We start from the raw sequence: 13764 nt of genomic DNA, 5'->3' as shown, positions 1-13764 counted from the left end.
CCAGTGGTCAAGGCCACTCAAATTCCATTTCTGTAGAGGCAATTCCCTTTGTTACACACAGACAAATTCTCCAAGGGGTGGGAAGCCTCTAGGGGAAGGAGAAAAATAAAAGTATGTTTTCTCTGAAAACCTGCAGTGCCTTTGACAGTTGCTAGAAATGGAAGATTTCAAAATTCATGTTCCCTGTAGGTGTTTGGGTTTGTGTAGGCAGCCAGACCAGGCAGACTGGGTTTTTCAAGGAGCAAGAGGTGAGACAAGGAACCATCCCCTTGAGCTTCATCCTAACAAATGGAAATGCTCAAAGAAAAACTTGCTTTTGTGGGGTTTTTTTGTTTGTTTGGCTTTTTGGTGTTTGTTTTTGTTTTGGGGGATTTTGGGATGGTTTTGTTTTGTTTTTCTTGTTTTTTTTTTTAAGAAACAGCTTCTGTGTTAGTCACCAAATCTCATGGTTTCTATACACAGGGCTTAGAGGGCAGCAAGGGCACAATTCTGCCACAGGAACCACAGACCCTGGCAGCAGCTCCAGTTTGCCCAGCAGCAGTGGCACCACGCAGGTCACTGCTTTCTCCAGTCCTTACCACCTCACCCTTCAACACTGACTCCTGAGTCACACAGGAGAAATTCACCACTAATTCTGGTTTAATACAGAATCAGTAACAAGTTTTGGTTGGCACTGTTACACAAAGGAATTAAATATATTCACTGGGAGAAAATATATTAAAAACCAAAGTGAACAAAGGCTGCAGGGGAAGCATGAGGCACTAACCCCTACAGCAATCCTATGGCTTCTGTCCTGTTCCCACTGATAAATTTATTACAAATGTGTAGGCATGAACTGCAGCAGAAAATTTCATGCTTATATTGATGAGATTAATGGACTATTATCTCATTTCCAAGATTACTTAGAATTGATTTTACGGCTCCTTTCCTCTCACGGGTTTCAAGCACTGATTAAAGAAAGGCCTTGCCTACAAAACCAGAGCCTGAACTTAGCCTGTATGAAAACACAGTTCAAATCTGGCATTCTTGCTGGAAGCACAGTCACATCTAAAAAAAACATTTGTAAGAGCAAAAACCACATTTCTGTAGTATTCTTCCTTTTTTTCTTTTCTTTGGCACCAATATGCTAATAAAAACCACATTTTTGTAGTGTTCTTCCTTTTTTTTGTTTTTCGTTGGCACCAATAAGCTCTGGGGGTGCAGCAGCAAGGAGCCTGGTGCTGAGGCTGTGCCCCAGCAGTGCATCATGCCAGTGCTGCTTTCCCTGGGGGTTTGCAGGGTAAGAGGCTTTCATGGTGGTTTCCTCAAAGGCAGCACCAGCAGCAACCCCACAAGAGAGAAAACATCCCTGCACACTCTGTACTGACTAGAAATAACTCATGTGGCAGCAGCAAAGCAGAGAGCCTGAACTTGAGATCTAAAGGTATAATTATGCTGCATAGTAAATAAATAAATTGAAGAAATGGCATCTGTGTTACTCTAATAACAAAAATGGCATCTGTGTTACTCAAATGTCCCTGACAGCCACGAACCACAGCCTCTCCCCACCTGCACACACAGCTTGGAGACCCCTGCTGCCTTTGGGAGCTCTCCTTGTCTGTGGCTGCAGTTTTAAAGTGGTGCACAGCTCCACTGATTACAACTGGAACAAAAGTTTTGCTGCATATTTTCATCCAGAAATCCTAGTATATCATTGCTAGCTGATAGAGAAGCAGAGTGAAATGTAGATGTACAATAGAACTACATTCCCAGTGTGACAGTAAAGAAAATCACTGTAGTATCTATCTGGTCCTATCACGTATTTGGCCAAATGTAGCCCTTTCTATAGGACAATGTTTCTATTTACTTTCTGTCACACAAACATACTAGAAATGCTTATAAACATGTTCCCTTTTCTACTTCTCAGCATAAAATCACAACTAGTTTTAAAGGCAATTCTGAAAAGAAGCCTAAAACAATGGTTAGAATAATGTCTTTTAATTATCCCCCAATATATTTATATATTAATACAGCCCTTTGTTTATATAGCTGTATACTAATGTGGTCCTATTCATAAAAATAACGTTTTTACAGCCAGTTTGAAGAAAGCTTGTTCTAGGAAAAAATATCAAATTTAGGAATAAAACATGAAAGGAAATATAGAGCAAATACTTTGCATTTTGTTCAAAAGTTCTCAAGCCTCAAGGGTTTGAACCTTCAATAAAAGAAGGTTCTCAGCCATTGGCACCCCACTCTGTGCCCATCCTGAGGGGGCTTGCTCTGGATCCCCAGAGGAAGGTTTGCATGGCTCAGGGTGTCCCAGCACCTGCAGCTTGCCAGGTGCAAATTCCCCATCCTCAGCTGAGCTGCAGCCCGGGGATAAATCACTCCATAAACACATCTAATCGAATTCTGCTCAATGTCTCAGGCAAATTGAAGGCAGACAAGTCTATTCAGAACAGGCATCTGAAATGAATCTCACATATAAAATCAGTCTAACAACCTAAAAAAATAATGCATTTGGTGACTCATCTGGATGTCAGAACATCAAGAACTCGGGGAAGGGAGAGACTGGAATAACAAAGCCCCGAGAAGTGCAGGACATGTGAATGCAAACAGCTGAGGGAATGTCCCCAAACCTCTGCTCACAGAGGCAGCAGCAAACAAACAAAGATTCCAGAGTGCAGGAGAACACCAGGGAGGATGGAAGAAATAAAAACTACACATCAAAGTCTTAGGGAAAAAGTTTTCATCCTTTCCTGTACAATCCAGGATAAAAAGACACAGACATGTGAAAGCAGAAATACATGAGAAAAGTATTCTCACTGTATTTCTGAGAGACACTCACCTTAGTACAGTGCAGAGCCTGATAGCAGATGGTACTACAGTCTAGACTCTCCTCAGAGAATGTTCCTGAGATGCAGCCTTGCTCTATCACACTTGCCATCTCTTCCACACAGCAATCACACATACCATCCTGCCATTAAATGACAAAAATTAACTTTAAATCAAACCTACCTGCCAGGAAAAGAAAAAAAAAATGTTTCTGGAATAAAAAAAAATTTGGTTTTTACCAGACCAGTCTGATAATGGAAAAAATGCCTCCTTCCTACAGGCAAACTCTGATCAATGAGATAACAGATTCTCAAAGATCCAGCCTTATTCTAATTCCGGGGATGTAGAACAGTGCTTAGGGTTGAAAAATACAGTAGGACTTGCTAAATTTCTGAGTCTTAACATTCAGCCCTGAACTCTCCTGTACGCAGAAAATCTCTGTCCTTTATAAAGGTGAATATTAAATCAGACATCGTTTTTTCAGTCCTTATTTTGACAGAATTCCGAGCCCATTACTAGCAAAGAAAATAACTGAATGCAAAAAAGCCTGCAAAGTTTTAGCTGGAAATTGTCTAGCAAAACAAAGCTGAGCTCTGATTGTACCTTTGGATTACATTATTTTCATCTGATATAAAAGAAGCAAAAATAAAAATTACAATGCAAGGTCAGCAGTGAATGAACAATGAAACCACACCTCTGGATCCGTGCCGAGGCACAGGAGAAGACATCTTCAGCTGCCAGGTGTGATGGGCTGGGCTTGCCTGGCCCACCCAGCCACTCTGTTCCTCCCCCTCCCCATCAGGCCAGGGGACAAAATAAGATGGAAAAGCTCAGAAGTCAAGATTGAGACACTTCAGTTACTGTCACAGGCAATACAGACTCGACTTAGGGGATGTTAACTTCATTTATTACCAATTTGAATGGTGGGAAACAAAGACAAAAGTTAAACCACCTTCCCCCCAGCCCACCTTAATTTTTCCCCCAGGTTCCACTTCAGGCTCCTCTCCTTCCTACTCCCTGGATCTGCTGTAGGGAGGGCTATTGGTGTTATGATCCCTGACCTCTGGGAAGAATGATTGGCATCTGACTCCATTATATCAGAAGGCTAATGAATTACTTTATTATACTAAAACTATATTACACTATTTTACACTAGCAAGAGCTATCACTAACTAACTAAAGAGAAAACCTGTGTCTCTCTGCCTGAGAGTCCCAACACACACAAGTGGATCCACTTGGTCAATGAATCCAAAACACCATCACCAGAATCCAATCCAGCAATCACCTCAGGTAAACAATCTCCAGAACACATTGCACATGGGCACAAACACAGGAGCAGCAAATGAGATAATTATTTTCCCTTCTTCTCTGAGGTTGCTTGGTACCTTTCCCAGAAGAAATTCTTGGGAAATCGTGCCTTGCTTTTCTCTGTGAAGAGAACTGTAGCTACACATGGGCAGAGCACCGATGCTCATTTTGGCCTTGTGCATCCCTGCTGCAGCTCAGCATCCCCAGGGGAACCCTGCCCAGAACCTGCAGCCCATCCTGCTCCTCCTGCTTGCCCTCCCCAGGGGCTCAGGGCTCTGTTCCCCCTGCTGAGGCAGCTCCTGCCCTTTGCTGCTCTGTTCTCTGGTGTTGGCCAATGCTCAGCTGTGCCCGCGCTCAGGGCTGTGAGCGGCAGAGCCGTGCCCAGCGGGGTGTGCCCTGCCCGGCCATGGGCTCGCCTGTGCCAGCCCAGCGGGGCTCTACCCCCATCCCTCCAGGTGTTCTCACCTGTGTCAGCCCAGCAGGGTAAAGCCAGGCTCTGTCCCATTCCTGCCTGGCCATGGGCTCACCTCTGCCAGCCCAGCGGGGCTCTATCCCCATCCCTCCAGGTGTTCTCACCTCTGCCAGCCCAGTGGGGCACAACTGGGCTCTGTCCCCATGCCAGGGTGGCCCAGTGGCCAGCTGGGGCTTTGGCTGCTGGCCAAACCCACGCCACATTTCTGCTCATAAAACTTGTGAAGAGCCACATGTCCAAGATTCCTCTCCCACTGCCCCAAACACCAGCTCCTGTCACCTACTATATTTATTTTTAATACTTTATAATTTAATAAATTTTAAATAAATTTATTTTTAATACCCTCAGTATCAATATTATGAATCCTTTCTTTTTTTCTGAGTATCATGGACACAGATTTTCTGTGAAATCACCTCTTTTGGCAATTCTTTCTGTCCCTTCTGCCATCAGGCACATTGCAGCACAGCTTTCTCACATTTAGGGAGTTCAGGTGGGCCTGGCAGAGCTTGAGCACTGCCTGACCCTGTACAATAACACTTTTCTCCAGAGGGTCCTTACATTTATTTTATTAGTCCCTTGTACTTATTCAAGTAAACACAAAGGAACCACAGGGCAGTGGTGAATTAGGATCTAAATTTTAATTCCTGTTCTAGATTCTTGATTGGTTTTATTTCACTAGAGGCAAGCTCTCAAGACATAAACAGAATTAAAAATGCATGGACTGAACTTAAAATGTAATATAACAAATGAAATGCAATACTGTTACTTAATAGCCTTGGCTATTGAAAGTTCAAAGACATACTGTATTTCAATTATAAAATGAAACATCATTGTGTTCAAAGGAAAAACATCCACTGAGACACAAAATCCCTTCTGGAGATGTTCTTGTACTATTTCCCTATTTTTAACCCACAAACTCCAGGGGAGGTGCTGTCAGACATCAAACCCATTCAGTTCACCAAACCAGGTTATCAAGGTGACCTAATTTAATCTTCAGCTGATGAGGACATTTCCATGAAAGACTCTGCAGTCTCCAATGGCTTACTGGGGGTTAGTCTATTAAGTAAAGAAAATTAGCAGAGAGTATTTCCTTATATTCTTAAAATATCTTAATTACAAAGAAATTAAGAAACACTCTTTAGCTGCCAGATGGGGTCAGCTCACTACACCACAAATATTTAGGGAACATGTACAACTTCAATGACTTGCTAGGGAATGGCTTGATCCCCTGGTGCAAAAAATAATCCACTTAACCAGAAAACTTCAGTCCTTTGCCACTTTATAGGTGAAGGAAGAAAATTAAAATGGAGGAAAAGGAAATGTTTTTCTTCTTGGATGGCTCTTACAATGTGTAACACAAATATTCTTCCTGTGACTGCTCTTTAAACTCTGATACATGGTGTCACATGTACAGGAAAGGGGGTTGGGGTGATAAATCCATGTTGTGTTCTGTGTCTGTGCTACATCTCTGCATTGTTAACACACACCAAAGCAATTGCTCACCACAATCAGAGGTTGAATGGCTGCCAATGAACAATTAAAAGCATTTTAGTTGACCAGGCTTGCAATTTAAATTGATTCAAAGCCATTCCCAATGCATGCTCTGAAGGAATTAAAGCCTGCTGCAGATGCTCTCTTGGACAGAAACAGGACAAGCATTTGTGTTCTTGTCTGAGCCGTAAGCAGTTGTTTTACTCTATTTATGCAGTAAAAATCCATCTCACCAGGATTAGAGGTTGGTGGAATGTCACACCCTGGAAAGTCACTCTAGTGACAGCAAAGTGCATCAGTGCTCATGGATTCAGCACTGAGTCACAGCAGTGGGGGAAATCTGATTTCCAGCTACAGCTTGAATGGGATTGGAAAAATCCCTGTGCCAGGAAAGCAGAGGCTGGTTTCAAGAGGTGATTTTATACCTAAGCTTAGAAAAAAAAGTGAAAGCTGGAAGCCAGCTGGTGGTGGTGTCTTGGGCCACCACGAGGGAACCTGAGCTGGTCCTGGTGCTGGACTGATAGGACCTGACTCAGTTCCTCTCTTGGAGGCTGTTTGGCATTGTGGCCATAAATATGATGAGGTAATTCATGGGGAGAATTCCTTCAGGGAAACATGCCTGCTGCTATTTTATAGCTTACAAACCATTGGGGAGAATTTGTAAATTTAAATTGCACATTGGGGAAATCTTGGGCTATAGATCAAGTCTACATCCAGAGTTACCCCTACAGCTGACTACCAACTTCCTAATCCTGATTTTCTATTTTCCCTTTTTATGAGTAATTCTTAGCTTTTAAGAGAAAAATTTTAGTAATTACATTTTTCTACTTCACTTCCCCCCCCCGTACATAAGACTGATTTCTTTCCTTCTCCATTTTAGTTTGGCAGGTCCCGTCATTCCTATCTATGCAAAAAAAAATTTTTAATGGCGCTAAACAGTGTGTGCTACATTAAAAACCTTTTAACTAAGCTTAGATCATATTTATGTGCTTAAATATTGTTAAATAAATTAAGCCAAAATTACAGCAGCACATAAGAGAATTCTTTAGAAATGCAACATTCAAAACAAAAATATTGTTACTAGTGGTAATCCATGATGGCTGGATGCACCAGGGTCAGCTTTTATAGACAAATTACCTTTCTTATTGTCAGTTTATTCTCTAAATATTCTTTTTTGAAGCACACATTTCTCTGAACTAGCAAACATGTTGCAATATAAGCAAATGACACCTGTGTACTTTACAGCTGCCCAGCCTGGAGAAATACACTGAGCAAACAACAAACACAATCTGTTCTCCTGCACCTTTAAGAAATATAATTAAACCTGGATAAAGGCAGTGCAAAGCAGGTAAGGCTTTAGCATTTTTTTTGCTCCAAATGTGGTGATTTTTTGATAAGAGTGATTGATTGTGTCTGGGTAAGTTTGCTTAATATTTGCTGTGGACACTGCCTTGACTGGGGCTCAATCAATCACCTGGAACAGGAAATCAGGGCTAATGCACTAAAACAATATCTGTTATGCACTCAGTTCATCCATCACAATCCTCCTGTGCAGTGTCAGGGGCAGCCCTGGCAGGGGGTGTGGGTTCAGAAAGGATCTTCGAGCTTGTTTTTATTCTAAAAGTGATTTCTTGGTCAATTTTCAATGTGCAGGAACCACGTTCTCTACCCCAATTTATGTTAGGAATTTGAAACAAACCAAATTCAGTGTACCTGTTAGAAATTTCCAAACCAAAACCATGTATTAAAATCTATGAAGTTCAATGTTGCAAAATTTAACAGCAGAATTCAAACAAGGCCACCTTGTCTCTTAGCTTGGGTGGATTTTAATTCCCATCATTCACCTCAGTGCTTTTTTCCTTTTTTTTTTTAGTAAAAATGACTGTTAAACTTAAATATGTTTTATATGTGAAATAGTCTCAATTCCTTATAGGTCACAGATAAGCTCACACCTACAGGAAAATACATTAATTTTCCCAAACAAGCAGAAAAATTAAGTTATTTTGAGAGATCTGAGTCCACATACCTGACTCAGAAATATAAAATTTCTGGTGCTTGGAAATTAAGCTTTAAAACTAGAAAAAATGATGAAGTTTCTCAATATGAAAAAGAGCAAAAATACCAAATGGAGATTCTTTTCCTAAATTTATTACATCATTCCTCATACATAAGCATTTAAACTTAAGAAAATCAACAGAAACTTGAAACCATAAGGGAAGAGCATTCTGTGCAAGCAGAGCTACAGGACAAGGCCCTGCTGTTCTTCTCTAAAATTCCTCAGAGCTGTGTTTAGTTACCTCACTTCAGACTTTTTAATTTGATTTTGGACAAACCTACACATGATTACAAGTAATGACCACTTTGGTTTCCTGTTACAAACTATCTGTATTTTAAATTAAACTTTTCATCTCTAGTGATGCCATGAGTTTCTCTTTTCTGTAAAAAGGGAGCGCTTAAAACTTTGCAAAACTTCCACATGCCAGGTACCCACACCAGAACCCTGCAGCAACACCAGCCTAAGCAGAGGCAGAAAACAACTGGAAATATTCTAGGAAATGCAGATTTACAGCTCCTTTGACATCACAGGCACCACAGGATTTTCCTCCTGGAGGACAGGCAGGGCCAGCCCTGAGCTCAGCTGTGTACAGGGCTGGGGCAGCCTTGGTTCACCATAACCACCAAACCCATGCGGTGTTGGCATCTTATTTGCAAAGGTTCCGTACCTTCTCGGTGGTTTCTCAGGCACAGCTCCTCACAGCACTGACTCTTTCTTCTCAGCACAGCCAACAAACTCCATCTCTCCTCAACCAGCCAACCTGCTCTTTTATAATACCCCTCTTAATTGAATACAGCTGTGGCCTATTAAGAGCAGGCGTGTTCTTAATGCTTGACAATTAGCACAGCTGTAACTCCTTAGGGGCCAGATTACCTTCACCACTGTCTCTGTTCTCCTACCTTTATCTAACCACAATGCAGAGCCACGAAGGAAATGTGCACCTCTTGCTGTGATGGACTGGGTGTTGTTACTGCTCATTTATTGACAGCAGAACTTGGATTGTGTGTTTAGGACCGAGTGTTTGGAACAGGTGAGCCATATATAAAACAGAAATGGAGATCTGCCAGCTGAAATAGTCCCCAGAGGAAGGGGCAAAACCCTGTGGAAATCACCAAGACTGAGCCTAATGTCTTCATTCACCAATTTTCCAGGCCCTTGGAGCTCCTTGTACATTTTCTGCTTCTTGGGAAACTTCAGGATGTGTATGATCATGAAAAATCCTGTGATACTGTCTCCTTTTAAATGCACAGGCTCTCCAATTGTGCCCACAATGTAATTAATTAATGCAGTATTGTAATTAATACCTGTAGCTCTCATTCACCCCTATGAATTTCCCCCAATATATGATGACCTGTAGCACATTGTCAGTGGGAACTCATCATTTTCTCATTCTTCATTAAATATTTTTTTGAAGGCCATGGACTCCCAGTATTCTCCCACCTAGTTTCCTTTTTAGCACCCGAGGGTGTATCTCAGAACAGGGCCCAGCCAAAGGCAGCCCCGAGCACCACCGTGTACTGCAGTGACAGCAGCTGCTTGATAACCACTTTTATTTTGGTTTTCTATTGTTTTCTGAGTGACATTTTGACAATAGCCAATCCACTTTAGTGATCCAATCTTTCCAGAGAGCAATTTGCTGCTGTGAGTGGGTTTGTGTATTCCCTTGCAGAGGCTGAAGAACAATATTAATGCACTTTGGAGCTCATGAACAGTGACAGACCTGGAGAAGAGAACTCAAATGGAGTCTGGAAATCTCAAGAACCTTGAGCTAATAGCCGTGGTGTGAAACTGGGAACATATATTTAGCTATGTAAAAAAATACAAAAGTTCAATTTTTGAATACTGACAGTATAGGAAATCTAAATTTTGTATTAGTCCCCTGAACTGCACATGATAAGGATTAGAAATTAAGTTTTTCTCTCCCTTCATTGCTGATATTGTCTATTTTTTACCATTGCTGTATTATTCAAACTTGAGGTGCCATAGGCCATGTCTTCAATCTTGTTTTAGAGGAGATTTCTTTATGCCAGTAATTGAATGGTAGGCTTTATGTCAACTTACTTGTTTGTCGACACAGAGCACTGTCACCAGCTGTGCCTATAACAATGATTTCTTTTGTGACATGTACGTCATTATCTCCTCCAGGAATTTGTCCAAGGCCAACAATTCACTTCAAATAGTTATTCTGAAAACCATCAGAATGAAAGTACTTTGAAATATTATTACCTTAGGACAAAAACGATGCACTGATTTATCTACGTGCAATTTCTTCCATATCCTTGGTCTCTCTACACATGAGCAGAATTTCACCAAGAGCATGAATTTTGAGCTGTGACCAGGAGGGAACTTGAAAGATGGCAATGGGAAAAGGAGCAAAATATTTGGTGACAAAATTAGTATCATTATTAAAATTTAGCTTTGTTGTAGAGTATTTAGTATTGTTGGGGAATTTTTTATTCCATGATTGATAGCAATACAGTGCCATCTGTGTCTTCCTGCATGCAGAAATGAAGGCACCAAAGGTGTATTTACTCAAGATCCTTCAATTTTCATTACAGCAATTGCCAGAATGCAATATCAGGGCTAAAACCTGTAATGCTGAAGAGGACCACTGGTTGATAAATCCCATTTTCACCTCTGACCCAAGTCCACAATTGGTCCAGGTGGTCTGATTTTGTTCTTGGCGTAGTACCAGGTCAGTGTTTTTCCCTGTTGCACACGTGGGCAGTCAGGCACCTCAGAGCAAACTCATTCAAGGTGCTTGAGGCACGTGGATTGTTGGAGTTGCACACCCTGTGCTCAGCAAGCCTTTACTGTCTTTCTATTCTGTGCATTTGAAAAAATCCATGGAATGGGTTGGGTTGGAAGGGATCTTAAAGCTCATCTTGTTTCATCCCTGCCACGGGCAGGGACACCTTCCACTGTCCCAGGCTGCTCCAAGCCCTGCCCAGCCTGGCCTTGGGCACTGCCAGGGATCCAGGGGCAGCCACAGCTGCTCTGGGCACTCTGTGCCAGGGCCTGCCCACCCTCACAGGGAACAATTCCTAATTCCCAATCTCCCATCCAGCCCTGCCCTCTGGCAGTGGGAGCCATTCCCTGTGTCCTGTCCCTCCATGCCTTGTCCCCAGTCCCTCTGCAGCTCTCCTGGAGCCCCTTTAGGCCCTGGCAGGGGCTCTGAGGTGTCCCTGGAGCCTTCTCCTCTCCAGGTGAGCACCCCCAGCTCTGCCAGCCTGGCTCCAGAGCAGAGGGGCTCCAGCCCTTGGGGCTTCTCCATGGCCTCCCATGGACTGTTTCCAGCAGCTCCACATCTTTGTGCTGTTGGGCACCCCAGGGCTGCAGGTGGGCTCTCACCTGAGCAGGTAAAGAGGAGCAGAATCCCCCCCTTGCCTTGCTGGCCACGCTGTGGGGGTAAGCCCAGCACACTGGGGGTTTCTGAGCTGCTGGGGCATGTGGAGCTCACCATCAAGCAACTGCCTCCTACAAATTCATAGACAGCCCCATGACACTCATGCAAAGCAGTTTTAATCACATATGTTTGCCTTACATCATGTCATTATCTTATGTATAACAATGCATATGGAGCTGCTGAGATTCTCCCTGTATAGCAAGGCAAGAATTACAGGATAAAAGGTTACTGCCTATGGAATGTCACACTACAAATAACAGATCCCATTACAACACCAGTGCTCTTGTAATCGAGACAATTGTAGCCCAAACAGGAGCTAAAGGTTTTGTAGAGTGCTGCTGAGTGAAATATGAAATTGATATTGTCACTAAAGATTCTCCAAACAAGTCATTTTTTGCTACTTGAAGCAAAGGACATGAGAGGTTTTTAAACACCTAGCATGGCACAGATGAATGCAAAATGCATGGGTTTCCTCCTGTCAGTGTAATGGTTCCTGGGAGCCCCTCTCCCCCCACTCCCCCACACACATACATTATTCAGCGTGCTAGAGACCATCTGGAACCTGCTCCTGAAATAGCCCAGGACTTGATGACCTTCCAGATACGCCACAAAAACCATTTGTTTGACAAGGGTTTGGAAGAAGGTAGTGGGTGTGTTGTTTCTGAAGGGTTTAAGCAGGCTATTTTACAGTTTTGATGAATGCTTGATTTAATTTACTATTTGTATGTGACTGTTTTGGAGAGCGAGAGGTCACCCACTCTTAATGTCGGGCTTAATGAGTGCCTCCAGTGTTTACTGCTGAAATATAACTGCACATAAACAGCCCCTGGCACAGGGCCTGACTGGTGCCCAGCACAGTCACTCTCTGAGGAGCCTCCCTCTCACTGCTGGAGCTGCTGGGCTTTCTGTGACACAGGACTTTCCCTCCCCTGAGACACCAGCTAGACTTGGAGGAGCAAGTGGGGCAGTGTGTCTGCAGCTCACTGCTAAACAGCTCCTGAACACCACATCCCAGTCTGCCAAATGCTGGGTGAGAAGTGATGTACAGGAAAAAATACAGATCCTGAAGACTCATGGCCTGTGTAAGCATATGAAGAATTAAATCATAAACTGTTGCATAAAATAAAGATAAAATCCTGCCAATTGATCATTCTACTAATTTCCCCTTTTCTTTACAACTGCCCATGTTTTAAAGCACAGGATTTAGAGACTGTGGCAAGGACAAAGTTTTTGAATCTGGTATGAAAGATGATGAATGATCGATGGCGTGATTAAAAGAGCAGAGTGTGGAGAAGAGGGCATGGCCACAGTGCTGCAATGAGGTTAATGATCTTGCTTCAGTTATTTAGATGGAATAAATAATTCCAGCATCACACAGCTTTCTACTTCCTGACAGCAAAAGAGCCTGGGCCCTCACACACTCAGAACAGCAGTGGAATTGCTACCTGAGTAAATACCCAGCATAGTTCAACAAGAAATATACTTCTGTAGAAAACTAGGGAAGAAGTTTAGACAGATATCACATAATTAACTCCAGGATATCTATCAGGGCAAGCCTGTAAATAAATATCTGTTTCTTTGAGTTCAAAGTCAGGAATTGGCGTTTAAAGACACAGAAAAATGTTCTGCATGTCATCCTGTACATCAAAAATAATTTCTGTAGAGTAGGAGGGGCAGGGGGGGAGAATCTACTGAAATGATACATTTCTACATGAAAAAATGAATTAATAAATGAAGAGTCTATACTTTCTGAGGTGGATGAAGAACCCATTTGACAGTGCACCTCAGACATAGCTGCCTTGTGCCCCATTTCTGCAGGAAGGGTTTCCCTGCTCAGCACACAGCCTGTGTCCCACGTTTGTAATGAACTGCTGGGTGCTTGTGTAGAAGTCAAAGACACCTCACCTTTCACTGCTGTATTTGTCCTCAACAGCAACAGGATTTTAGCTTTACCTCTGCTGGGAAGGTTTATGACATATTTCCCAAACAAGCTCATCTCTCTCCCAGCCTGACTGCACACGTGTGAGCTCCGTGGTGAAGCCCTGCTCAGCACATCCCTCTCAGCTCATCATGGAGAGAGCCAAAAGGCTCCCAGTGCTTGGAACACGACCCCCCTGCAGCCAGGCACTCCCAGCACAGCTCCTGGTGAGTGCCCAGTCTGTGTCTCTCCATGACATTTTCGTTTCAGATTTCTGTCTGGAGTGCTGCAATGCCCTT

At 42.8% G+C, this 13764-nt stretch overlaps 1 protein-coding gene across 13 annotated transcripts in view; it reads right to left on the bottom strand.

Moving 5' to 3' along the window:
- Window positions 1-13764, bottom strand: part of RBFOX1 (RNA binding fox-1 homolog 1) — a 1139646-nt gene that overhangs the window by 801053 nt on the left and 324829 nt on the right. For 9 of the 13 annotated variants that reach the window (XM_064390362.1, XM_064390361.1, XM_064390359.1 and 6 more), the window contains exon 4: window positions 2828-2956. The exons of the other annotated variants lie outside the window; for them this stretch is intronic. In XM_064390362.1, the coding sequence (XP_064246432.1) occupies window positions 2828-2956 (129 nt within the window). The remainder of the gene's footprint in view (window positions 1-2827; window positions 2957-13764) is intronic. 13 annotated transcript variants of the gene reach the window in all.

Source organism: Passer domesticus, chromosome 15, assembly GCF_036417665.1.
Source record: "Passer domesticus isolate bPasDom1 chromosome 15, bPasDom1.hap1, whole genome shotgun sequence".
NCBI lineage: Eukaryota > Metazoa > Chordata > Aves > Passeriformes > Passeridae > Passer > Passer domesticus.
This window is presented reverse-complemented; position numbering and strand designations above follow the sequence as displayed.